Consider the following 13268-nt stretch of genomic DNA (forward strand, 5'->3'; position numbering starts at 1 on the left):
ACACATATGATAAGGCTCCACCCCTGAACATATTTCAACTGCCATATTTGACATGAAGGACAGCGCCACCTAGTGGGAACAGGAAATGTCATGTTTTACACTTTGGGGTACAGTATAGTGATGGGTGACATCTGCAGCCTCAAATTTCTCCAGGAAAGCCTTAAGGAGTTGGTCTTGGGTTACAGTGAAAACTGTGAGTTTTCGCGAAAGGGTGTGACCCCAGCAGCATGGCGAACTTTGATGTCACGCCATGAAGAAACAAATTAGTATAACTCAATGAAATCCAGTCTGATCAGTACCAGACTTTACAGGCATGATGTCAGACCCGCCCTGAACAGATTGATGTGCCCATTGTCGGAAATACGGACAGCGCCACCTAGTGGCAACAGGAAATGTCATGGCTTTAACTTTGTTGTACTGATTTTCACAGGTTCATCGTGGCCACCTCAAAAGCGGTGAATATCACCATCAGTCCCTCGTGATGCTTCAGTGCAAAAATTGTGACTTTAAACTGAACGGCGCACCCTGGTGGCAACGCGGTTCATCATGAAAGATGAAGTGGCTTTTGAGGGGCTTGGAAAGTTTATAGAGGCTTGAAATTTGGCACACACCTCCAAATGGATGAAGGCATTGTTGTTATGTAACCATTTTCCTTGAATAGCGCAAAATGGCTCCACAGCGCCCCCTACAATATTTCAAAACATCAGCCCCTGCTCTGTGTTTCATCTATGAGTCTGACACTTGGTAAGCTTGTGTAAGATATCAAGATGTACAAAAAAGTCTCTTGGAGCAATATCCCAAATCCAACAGGAAGTCAGCCATTTTAAAATTAATGTGTAATTTTGATGACATTTTCCCCCCTTTTCAGGCCTCATACTTTGACGAACTCCTCCAAGGGATTTCATCATATTGAAGCATTCTTCAGTGTGTAGAATCTAAAGACCTTTGTGATGTTAAATTGCGAAGCTTTTTCCGTTCAGGGAAACGGGGTGGTCATGGCAGCACGTAGAGTTTCAATCACTCGCAAAAAGCAGTAATCTGCTGTCACTAAAAAACACAATGTCCAATCTCTCCCAAAGGTCGCAGGTGTGATGAGACTCGAGCTTGGAAATGTTTGTTATGCTATTTGTCAATAATGGTTAGAGCGCCACCTAGTGGCATGACTATAATCCTGGTTGAATAAGATGAAATGTTAGCTGGTGATTAAAAGCATGAAATCCATCAATGTGACATCACATCGGACGTGCCGGTTTGAGGTGTTGGCAGTGGCTCGACGTGCCGGGGGTGCGAGGGCCCTCTTAACGCTGCTTGCAGCTTTAATTAAAATTAAATCCATTAGCTTTAAACAGATGCCTACTGGAGTCCACGTCATGTGACAAATATGGCCAATGTGATTGGCTGTGCCTTTCAGAGAGCTCGGTTTGGCAAGCCTGCACTGCAAGGACCTGCAAGGAAGAGAGGAGGATGGCAGCAAAAAGGAAGACCCTGGATATAACAAAGTATTTTTCAAATAAACCTGTGAGTCACTTAAAGTCAAGTTCACTCATAAAATGTGTCTGTCATAATAACGTTACAGGCTATGCTAGGCCATACATGCCAACACTCCCGATTTTTCCGGGAGAATCCCGAATTTCAGTGCTCCTCCCAAAAATCTCCCGGCCAGCTGTGGCACGCGTGCCTAGGGTTGCCGACCCCTGTCCTAGAGAGTTAAGTTGACAGTAAATGTCTGAGATTTTACAAGTGAAAAAAAAGAGATAAGAGAATTGCAAAAATCAACAGAATACATGTGGGAGGGGAATGTGTCTGGAGGTTTTGTGATTTTACTGAACAATGAATAGAGGGACCTGGAGTTACCTTCATTAGAAATAATTAAACCAGAGTAGTAAGCAGATTTGACTGAGGCAATGCAGTCCTTATAGAACAAAACATGATCATTATACATTTCTTTATGTACAGTAAGTCCGGTTTTCTTGAATGAACGTTCGAGTTAGCGTCCTTTAGCTTTAAGGTGACGCAGGTCAGGGGTAAACCATGGAGCTGAATGGGAAAATGAAACGGTTCAATGTTTAAGGGGAGCAAATATGTTAAGAAGGTTATGAAGGTTGACATTATAATGACAAACGAGTTCATGAGGGGTTGAGGAGCTGTGAATAGATGGAAGGTCAAGGACGGCAGATGAAAAAAGAAAAAAAGAAAACAAAAAAAACAGCTGGGTTGATATTACTAATTTTCCTAAAAGTGATATTACGAGAGATACAGGTTTTGGAAGCGGTTATGTTTGTATCCAAAGAAATAAACATATGTGGCTTTACAATGGGTGGGGGTAATGCCAGAACAACAGACCAAATCCAGGATATGACCTTTAGAATGGGTAGGAAATTTTATGTACTGTAGAAACCCAAAACTTTCCAGGCAGGAGGTAAAATCTCTGGAAAGAGATTTTATCATTGTCCATATGAATATTGAAGTCACCAGCAATGATCAGATTTGGAGAAAGTACAGTGAAATGAGTGAGGAGAGCAGAAAATTCATTTAAAAACTCCTTGTTTGGCTTAGGTGGCCGATAAACAGTACATATGATGGTGGGGGTAGATCCAGGGAGCTGTAGTGCAATGTATTCACTACACACATATACATATATCTATCACTGTAAATAAACGCACTCTCTTTTGCTAAGGATTCCTGGTTGGCGCGTGAGTCCGTTTCAAACATTGTGACAATAACACTTAATTTTCCTCAAGCTGGTTTAAAAAAAATAAATAAATAAATAAAAAAAGAAAATCAGAAACCTCACAGTTCTTATGAGTCAAAAATATATATTGTTTCTGTATATGAAAGACTTCATTGTCTTTACCTTCTAAAAACTACATTTAATTTTTATGCCTTCTTTAATAACACAAGTCAGCTTGGCCCCACAGTTTTTATCTGCAGAGTTGTGTCTGCAGCCAAGGACATAAATTTGGGTTCAACATTCATGGGGTCGAGATTGTGTGAGAGAGCAGAGATCTGGCAGGTTGGCACACTCACACACAGTTTGTGTGCTCTCATAAAAATAAAGCAATAATTTTAAGTAAAATGCAACTGAAATATATAAAAGTTTTATTTTTTATTTATATGTTTGTTAGAAACTGAATGTATAACAGTGAAGTGACTATAGTATTACTGTAAACTGACTACATCCTATAAGTAGTTCGAGTTCAGGCACACAGGATCTCTGAATGTCTCTGAACACATCACAGTTCAGGAAAGTTTCTACACTCATCAAATGTAACATCTTTACAGCTTGTACCTTACAGTCCTTCAAGAAAGCAAAGTTCTTTTAGAGACCTCACCTGCTGTAATTGTGGTCTAGTTAATTAATAAACACCGAACACACTACTATCTGCTTTTACTACCTGGGCTGTGGCCTCAAACCTGCATAAGATTTTAGACCTTTCAACTTCAACTTTCAGTTTGTCATGAACTGAAATGTGATGAACTGACTGGAGAGAGATGTCACTGAAAAATAAAATAAAATGAAATAAAACATTACAGAATCATTACATGAGCCTATACTTTTTTTTATTTATTTTTTTATTTCCAAACAATAAGAAATCACAATCATTAGATATTGAATTAAATCACATTTAAATATAGTCCTTTGTCACCTGACAGCCTGTAATAAGGTATTGTTCAGTTTATTTGAACCTTCGTGTACAGCACTTTGTGACTGCCTGTCTACGAAAAGTGCTTGATAAATAAACTTTACTTACTTAAAGTGCTACCGCTTTTGAAGTTGCTAATTAGTCTTTATCAGTCTTCATGATCGGTTTCACTTGTTAAGTTATTTGATTATTTAACTTTTAAAAAGTGAAAAAGTAGAAATAAAATGTTGAAAAAAAAAAACAAAAACAAACAAAACATTTAACCAGAGAATATAATATGAACTTTGTCTCCATCTTGTGAGTAAAATATGTTTTGGAGTCCTGCTTAGTTTGGAGTTTCATCTGACATCTCTGCAGCTTTGTTCAGCTCTGCTCTGTCAGTGTGCAAATATTTCTTTGAAGTTTTAATATTAAAGATATTTCTTTAAAAAAGATTTTATTTTTATTATATGATTTCTCTAAACATCAAAACTAAAACCTAATTATATAACGTAGAATAACACAAAAAAGCAAGTAATTAATCCAATCAGTCAGCTGTAGATACGCTGGTATCTGAATGAATGAAAATGCTGCTGAGCCTTTTAACTTTCCCTTTATAATATTTTTTTGGCCTTTGGAGCTTTATTTGATAGATTTAGTGAAGAACGGAAAGCATGGGCAGAGAGAGAAGGGGGATGATACGTGGCAAAGGGCTGTGGGTCGCCCCTTCTCAGCCATATGACATGGGGTACAGAATAAAATGAAACCCTCATCACAAAATCAGACAATTTGATTAATAACTTTACTGACCCTTTACAACAAATTAAATATGCTTTCCTATCATGTTTGCTAAGGTCTTATTTTGTAAGCCCCCCAGTAAACACACTGGTTAAATTAGACGTTAGTGACTCACAAGGTTTCTATATGAAAAGTTGCTTTTTCATATACATACAAACATTTTAACAAACTTTACAATCACATCTCAGTCTGACAGATTTTGATATGAGAGGTTTTGGCATTTCCTGCCTTCCAAATATGAAAATATGGGAAGAGTTTCTCAGCGAAAGTGTCTCTGTAAGTGTAGACGTGAGTCATGTCTTCAGGGTCATAGAAGGACACCTCCCCCCTGTCATAGTCCAGCTGGACTCTGATCCTCTGGAGACTCTTCTTCACTGTCACAGTCTGACCATCACTATGAGTGTATTTTCCACTGTGATGCACTAAACACCAAATTCCACATTTTGGTGAAGCAAAACACTCTCTCTTCTTGTCAACTGACTCTTTAACTAAACCCAGATTCCAGTCAGGATGGTCTCCCACCTCCACCTCCCAGCTGTGTTTCCCTGAGCTGAAGCCCTCAGAACCAAAAACATTGGTATAATTAGTGTTTCTCTCTGGATTATCAGGAAACTGCTGCTTTGTGTCTCCAAGTCTCACACTGGTCAGATCATCAGACAGACAGAGAACTGGGTTTGCAGTGTTTGGGTCCAGAATGACAGGACTGAAGTGGACCTTCTCCTTCATCTTCTCCCACACTCTGAAGGACAGGTTGCCCAGGTGTTTGGCCACATCTATCAGTGCTCCTGAGACCAGCTGTGGATCTGACACTGAGCTCTGGGCTCTGGCTCTGCTCTGAGTGTCTTTATAACTGCTGAGGAATGGCACGCTGTGTTTCTGCAGCTCTTCTTCAACAGCAGAGATGCTGTCTGACAGAGAGGAGATCTGCTCCTCAATCATCTTCATCTCTCTGCTGATAGTCCTCCCCTTCTGCTCCTCTTCCTCCCTCAGAGCTGCCAGTCTGGACTCCTCTTCCTCTTTCAGGAACTGCTGGAGCTTGTTGAACTCTGCTCTGATCTGCCTCTCTGTGGACAACAGCTGCTTCTTGATGTGTTCACTCATTTCATTGTATGTTTTCACCACTTGTTTGTATTTGTTCCTCTTGTCCTGCAGAGACTTTAAGTCAGATTTCAGCTCAATCTTCAGGACGTCGATAGCAGATTCTACAGGAATCACTCTGTGACTCTGGTGGTGAGGAAAATCACAGACAGGACACAGGGGCTTGTCTTCATCCACGCAGAACAGTTGGGGCTCTTTTTCATGTTCACTGCATACAGTCCATGCTTTCTGTCTCTGAGCAAAGGAATCAGCCAGCTCCTTCAGAGGAAAGTTAATTCCAGGATCTTTTTTCGAATCTCTGCATTTACAAGTTGGACAGTTTTTTTTCTTAGTCTTTTCCCAGAATGTTTTCAGGCAGCTTGAACAGAAACTGTGGTTGCAGGTCAGGGTTACAGGCTCTCTGAAAATCTTTGAACACACTTGGCAACGGAGGTGGCTTTTGATGAAAGTGTGTTTCCCAGCCATTTTCTCGGTTCTTAAAATTCTTGTAAAAAAAAAAATAAGTAAAAAAAAAACCTCACCAAATTTGCTTTCTTGCAACTTGCCCCTCTCAGTCCTCCGAGTAAGACCAGTTGAGTTAGAGTTCTGACCTGCTGTAAAGGAATGACTAATAATCTGCAGAAAATGTCATCCAGCTCTTTGCCTGGTTAATTTTTAATTTCTAACATCTCCCTATTTACTTTTATAACTATTATACAGAATGGGCTGTGAAACCTGTATAATGCAACCTTTAGACTGAATTTAAAGTTTATGGTAGACTAAAATGGAATTAGCAGCAGATTTGCATCTGGAGTGCAGAATGACTCAAAATCCCTGAAATGTTTCTGTCAATGCATTTCGGGCAGTTTGTCCAAATAGAGTTACCTTTGCACATGTGCAAATGGGCAGTTGATCTGGTAGTGACAGGCAGCTGAACTAATCAACTCAATTTGGAAGATGATAAATGCACATTGGCTCTCTCGATGGGAAATTTCAGTATTTAAAAAAACAAAAAAAAACAAACAAGACTGAACAGCTGACCGGCACAAAGTATTAAGCACATTGTGCAAGAAGGATTTTTTTTTTAAACCGAACTTCCAGCTTAAAATATCACATTGACGTGAAGCATACGTTTGTCAGGGATGCTGCTAGGACTTTGGCTAGGGGACTTAGTAAGTCTGCCTTGGACATATTGACTGACACAATTGCCAGGTGGATTCCAACAAACTGCAGACGTATTAATATCGTTGACAACGCGCTTTACATAGCTTTGGTTCCTCGTTTTAAGGACTGTGTAAAGATGCCCCTGAGACAATCCAGCACATAACAGCAGGGTGCAAGATTCTAGCAGGCAAGGCATACATTGAACGCCATAACCAAGTGGTATAGTATACAGAAACATCTGTGCCGAATACGGCCTGGAAGTCCTGAGGTCAAAATGGGAGATGCCCTTAAGGGTGGTGGAGAAGAACAGAGCTAACATCCTGTGGGACTTCCAGAAACAGACGGACAAAATGTTGACGCCTAACCAACCGGACATAGTGGTGGTAGACAAACAGAAGAAGACGGCCGTAGTGATCGATGTAGCAGTTCCAAATGAAAGCAACATCAGGAAGAAGGAACACGAGAAGCTCAAGAAATACCAAGGGCTCAGAGAAGAGCTCGAGAAAATGTGGAGGGTGAAGATAACAGTGGTCCCAGTGGTAATTGGAGCACTAGGTGCAGTGACTCCCAAGCTAGGCAAGTGGCTCCAGCAGATCCAAGGAACAACATCAGAGATCTCTGTCCAGAAGAGCGCAGTACTAGGAACAGCTTCGATACTGCACAGGACCCTCAAGCTCCCAGGCCTCTGGTAGAGGACCTGAGTTTGAAGGATAAACTGCCTGCAGGGGCAAGAGGGGAATTTTATTTGTTTATATGTAACACTGCTCCAAGTGCTCAGTTTGTTCAAAATTAACAGTTTTGTTCATAGCTATTTTTACTGTTTCATCTAAGAATTAAAAAAAGAACTTCATGTCAAAAAGTATTATTTTAGATTAAAAAAAAAAAGTGTACGACATGTTTGGAAATATTACTTAAAACCTTATTGTTTGATTCTTCATAACAATTAAGGCTTGACTGCCTTTGTTAAAAAATGCCTGCAGTAGATTATACATCATCTATGTCTGGTTCAAACCAATAACTCACATTAAAAAAATGGATTTGTTGACCAACTGCAACAAGTTATACTGCTGAATAAATTTACAGCACAAACAACTATGGGAAAGTTCATAGGAATCGTTATGACAATGCATCGTGTGACAGTCAAATGTGAATAAGCTGGACATTTAAAGCTGTCAGGCAAAGTCCAATGAAAAGAAAGGGAAAGAAGCATCAGCTTGTGTGGAAACAGATGGTGTGGAAAAATACAAATGTGTTATGATCTAAAAATAATTTTAGAAAATAAAACTAAACTTCACTGAGCATTGAAGTGCATGACAACCATAAAGCTGTCATCAATGATGATAAAACACTAAATATACTATTAAGATTAATAATTTGATCAGATATTCTGTATTAGTATCTACACCTGTTTCTTTCTCCTCTGTGAAAAAGGACACTTTCTACAATTTTCATACTGATCAGGTCATCACACTTTAGTCTGTTATAAACTTTAAAGTCTAAAGGTAACATTATACAGGTTTCAGGTGACATCCTATTCTGTCTAAAGGTTATAAAAATAAATAGCAGAGAGCTAGGAATTAAAATTTAACCAGTGAAAGACGTAGATGAAATTCATTGCAGATTATGAATCTCACTATCAGTCAGGACACCATTACATGAATGGAGTACTCTAACTCTTACTTGGAGGACTGAAAGGGACAAGCTGAAAAAAAAACCAAACAAACAATTTGGTGAGTTTTTTTCTTGAAGAGAAATTTGAAAACAGAGAAAATGGCCGAGAAAGACACGTTTCTTGAAAGCTACCTGAGCTGCCATGTGTGTTCAGAGACTTTCAAAGATCCTGTAACTCTGATCTGCAAGCACAGCTTCTGTTTAAACTGCCTGCAACAGTTCTGGGAACAAACTAAAAACACAAACTGTCCCATTTGTAAAAGAAAATCCTCTAAAGGAGATCCTAGAGTGAACTTTGTTCTGAAGGAGCTGGCTGATTCTTTTGAGGTAAGAAGAAAATCTGGATTATCTGAGACAGAAAAGCAAGAGAGGAAATTAACAGTGGTGTGCAGAAAACATGAAGAAGAGCCAAAACTGTTCTGTGTGGACGAGCAGAGAGCTGTGTGTTCTGTCTGTGACTTTCCTCACCAACAGAGTCACAAAGTGTTTCCTGTAGAAGAAGCAGTCAGTGTCCTAAAGAAACATCTAAAATCTGACTTAAAGTCTCTGCAGGACAAGAGGAACAAATACAAACAAGTGAAGAAAACATACAATGAAGTGATTCAACACTCCAAGAAGCAGCTGTTGTCCACAGAGAGGCAGATCAGAGCAGAGTTCAACAAGCTCCAGCAGTTCCTGAAAGAGGAAGAGGAGTCCAGACTGGCAGCTCTGAGGGAGGAAGAGGAGCAGAAGGGGAGGACTATCAGCAGAGAGATGAAGATGATTGAGGAGCAGATCTCCTCTCTGTCAGACAGCATCTCTGCTGTTGAAGAAGAGCTGCAGAAACACAGCGTGCCATTCCTCAGCAGTTATAAAGACACTCAGAGCAGAGCCAGAACCCAGAGCTCAGTGTCAGATCCACAGCTGGTCTCAGGAGCACTGATAGATGTGGCCAAACACCTGGGCAACCTGTCCTTCAGAGTGTGGGAGAAGATGAAGGAGAAGGTCCACTTCAGTCCTGTCATTCTGGACCCAAACACTGCAAACCCCTATCTCTATCTGTCTGATGATCTGACCAGTGTGAGACATGGAGACACAAAGCAGCAGCTTCCTGATAATCCAGAGAGAAACACTAAGTATGCTAATATTCTTGGCTCTGAGGGTTTCAGGTCTGGGAAACACAGCTGGGAGGTGGAGGTGGGAGACCATCTGACCTGGAATGTGGGGTTAAGTAAAGAATCAGTTGACAAGAAGGGGGAGCTTTTTGTTTCACCAAAATATGGAATTTGGTGTTTAGTGCATAAAAATAGAAAATACATTGATGGTGTTGGTCAGACTGTGACAGTGAAGAAGAGTCTCCAGAGGATCAGAGTCCAGCTGGACTATGACAGGGGGGAGGTGTCCTTCTATGACCCTGAAGACATGACTCACATCTACACTTACAGAGACACTTTCACTGAGAAACTCTTCCCATATTTTAGTATTGGAAAGGCCGGGAATGCCAAATCGTCTGATATCAAAATCCGCCAGACTGAGATTTGATTGTGAAGTGTGTAAAAAAGTTTGTTTCTATATGAAAAAGCAACTTTTCATATAGAAACCTTGTGAGTCACTAAGGTCTAATTTGTCTTAGACCTTAGTATGAAAATTTTTGCTTTTCATATTCTTGTTCTTTAAAACGCATGTTTTCACAATATTTCTGTTGTTAACACAAGTAGTTTAATCAAGTCAAAATGTGAATGATGCTCATTTCTATACTTTCTAAAGTTGAGTGTGAACAGTAAACTGTGACACTTCTTAGAAAATGATTCAACTTGTGACTTCAGCAAGAGCCAACTTTACAACTAAAAGATCTAATTGTTCCTGATTATCAGCAGCTTACTTTCACTTAAATAACATTTTATAGTAACACACGTGAGATTTAAAGATCTTCAAATTCTAAGAAATTACTTAAAAGTTCTGAAACTGTATCACATCAACAGGTTAAAAATGTTTAAACAGATAAAATTATAACATGTTTGTCTCTGCAGCATCTTCATTTCATTTCAGTCAGATATGAGTGTAACTACACTTGATTGATTTGATTAATAAGCATTAATAAGCAGCAGATATCTTATATGCTTTTAGAGACTTTTGGGTCTTCAGATGTTTTATAATCAGGTTTTAACTTTTGATTTTTAAACTTCACTCCCAGAGTGTCAGTGTTTCAGTGAAACACAAAGGATTCGACCTCTGATTAATTTTTTCAATGTTATTCTTTAACCATTCTATTTGATTATTGAGCATCACAAATTTTTTCTGCAAAGTGAAATAAATCAAACTACCGTATTTTTCAGATTATAAGGCGCATTAAGCGAAACAAAACAGTCAGATAAGTCAAACTTTACTCCACTCACTCTTCTTGCTTCCTCCACTTCTGTACCATTGATTCATTAATGTTGAATTCTCTCACAGTTGCACTGTAAACCCGAATAAGTTACCAGAACTCAAAAAAATTGAGGCAATCGATTGCCTCAATTTTTTTGAGTTGATCAACTCAAAAGCCAAATTTTTCCAGAACATAAAAGTTTGGATTACATGGTACTTGTATCTTTTGAGAACGGTCAACTCAAATATTTGCAGTTAATATGACTTAAAGTTTCAAGTTTACAAATTCAAAGAAATAAGTTCACAGAACTTATAAAAAATAAGTACACAACTACAACATTTTTATGTTAACAAAACTCAAATGTTTATTAGTTTGTGTTGTCATTATTTTAAGTACACGTTAGTCAAATATGTTGACTACTTGATACTTAAAAACATGTGACCCAAAACTTAAAATTTTTGAGGCAATTGATTGCCTCAATTACACTGAGTATCGGTAACTTAATATGCAAAAGTCATAAACATCTGCCATTGAACAGTATCTTGCCTGCTCCCTTTTAGCACTATGTTGAAATTAAATACATTTAAAAAAAAAAAAAAATACATAAATTAAAAATAATTAACAAAAACATTTATAAATTAAAATAAGTAGACCAAAAATTGTTTAGTCAGGAAAACTGTCAGAGTAATGAAAAATAATAATTAATAATATCAAAATGTGCTTTTGGCTCTCTGGCTAATATCTGAATAAGACAACAAGGCAGCAATTTGAGTGAATTACAATGCTATTTGTTTTACATTAACCAGTATCAAACAGTGAAATTTAGGTCATCTTGCGCAGCCCACAATGTTTTGGAAATAGTATTACGAAAAACATTAAAACATACAAAACATTAGTGTTGCTTTGCATTATGTTAATGAGAACAAAGGCACGTTGTATAGTTTGGACCTATTGGCTGAACACCTGTAGAGTAATCTAATAATGTTTTGAGGCATTATTTAGATGAAAGGAGAGAACTTTGAACTAGCCTTTTATAATGCTTCACCCTGCATCCTTCTTTCAGATGAGTTCCTACATAACCAAGTCATTCTTGAGGGTCTGTAACCTGGGTGACAGTTTACCACTTTCTAGACCAAATAAAATCTTTTGAGTAAATTCTAAAGTGTTGGTCAGGGCTTTGGGGTAGCTGAGGTGAAGTGCATAGATCAGTCCAAACATTACTAGGAAGGCTTCACCAAATCTGGGGAGACTGAACATGGCATCACTTACAATGACGACAGAGATTTTCACAGGTTGGTAGTGAACTGGACTTGTTGTGTCATGGTCACTGATGACAGTGAAGAGGGCCACTTCAACACCATCAAGCTCCAACTCATCAGATTCGTCCTGAATTAATGAAAAAGAGATACTAATCACAATCTAACCCAAGAAATACAACAGACGACATATAATTTCTCATTTTACCAACTCCCACTGAGATCCAATACCTCTTTTACAAGGGAGACCTGAGTCTCACTGTAAGAGGTGAAAAACAGAAGATCCATGTTCTGCACACATAAATCAGCTAATTCACCAGAGAATCAAGTGGTGTGAGATAGACTGAAACTAAGCTAAAGGAAATACACAGGAGTAGACTAAACAAAGGTAAGTCCAAACAGTGCATCAAAATACATGTTTGTACTTTGATGCACTGTTTATATACACAGTAGTATCTGTTAGATACTTAAGGACACTCACAGTGCAGGTTCTGAAAAATCCAGAGACATCCTCATGCAGATAGACAGGAAGGGCGTGGAGAACGGTAGTGCACTTGGTGTGGATATCATGGATTTCCTATTTCCAGATAAAAACAGAATTGTATATACTGGTGAGTTTACTGAACAACAACAAAAACAACAGTCAAATCAGAACATATGTCCACAAATAACCTGTTCACATCTTTAATACAGTCAGACAAATAGCAAACACAAAGTGGAGTAATAGCAAAATTCAAAAAGCTCATTTAAATCATTGAACCTGTCCAATGTTCCACTGGTTCAACCTATGAAATGTGTAACAATCTATTATTACCTGTTCATTGTGAATTCTTAGAATTTCAACCAGGGCATCTGCTGTCTTCCCAGTTTTTGATGCCCTGGCTGAATAAGGTCATCAGTCGAGGAAGATGGCGGTCAAGTTCAGCGTAGAATGTATTGGGCAGGTTCTGATTTGTAATCCGCTGAAACTCTGCATACAACTACAGCAGAAGGACAATACAGTTCAATTTGAAGAATCTCGCACATCTTTATAAAGCAGCAAAAAGCTGCCACATGAGTAAGAATTACAATTTTCATTTTAAACAGAGCTGATCCATATTACCTCAGACTCCATTTTTAGAGCAGGCCAGAGGTCCAAGAGTTCCTTCACAACCCTAACCCTGCACATATAGTTTAAAATATAGCATTTCTAACAAGAAAACTGCTTGAAAGCACTCTGACTGCAGACAGGCATCTCCGTTGTGTAACTGCAGGGACAACGGGCTTGTTTGGACCCAACTATTCTGAGTCATGAGAGGGGGTTTAAAAATTTAGAGAGATTAAAATACTTTG

The 13268-nt window shown here is 38.7% G+C and overlaps 2 protein-coding genes and 1 long non-coding RNA gene across 3 annotated transcripts; 1 reads left to right on the forward strand and 2 right to left on the reverse strand.

Moving 5' to 3' along the window:
- Positions 1-4598: 4598 nt before the first annotated feature.
- LOC113033173 (E3 ubiquitin-protein ligase TRIM35-like) lies at positions 4599-6852 on the reverse strand. The gene has a single exon (XM_026186644.2). It carries the CDS (start codon positions 5982-5984, stop codon positions 4599-4601), a length of 1386 nt encoding a protein of 461 aa, XP_026042429.1. The 5' UTR covers positions 5985-6852.
- Positions 6853-8432: 1580 nt separating this feature from the next.
- On the forward strand, positions 8433-9854 carry LOC113033741 (zinc-binding protein A33-like). The gene has a single exon (XM_080309060.1). The coding sequence runs from the start codon at positions 8433-8435 to the stop codon at positions 9852-9854; it is 1422 nt and encodes a 473-aa protein (XP_080165186.1).
- A 1164-nt stretch (positions 9855-11018) lies between these two features.
- LOC145432361 (uncharacterized) lies at positions 11019-13069 on the reverse strand. The gene is made up of 2 exons (XR_013912646.1): positions 12751-13069; positions 11019-12513 (listed from the first exon to the last, which is right to left on the reverse strand). It is a non-coding gene; the product is annotated as an uncharacterized LOC145432361 (long non-coding RNA).
- Positions 13070-13268: the final 199 nt, after the last annotated feature.

The sequence above is a fragment of the Astatotilapia calliptera genome, chromosome 12 (genome assembly GCF_964374335.1).
Source record: "Astatotilapia calliptera chromosome 12, fAstCal68.1, whole genome shotgun sequence".
Taxonomy (NCBI): domain Eukaryota; kingdom Metazoa; phylum Chordata; class Actinopteri; order Cichliformes; family Cichlidae; genus Astatotilapia; species Astatotilapia calliptera.

Bases quoted from the DNA above. Each gene is read 5' to 3' on its own strand.
- LOC113033173 (XM_026186644.2), bottom strand. From the start codon at position 5,984: ATGGCTGGGAAACACACTTTCATCAAAAGCCACCTCCGTTGCCAAGTG.
- LOC113033741 (XM_080309060.1), top strand. From the start codon at position 8,433: ATGGCCGAGAAAGACACGTTTCTTGAAAGCTACCTGAGCTGCCATGTG.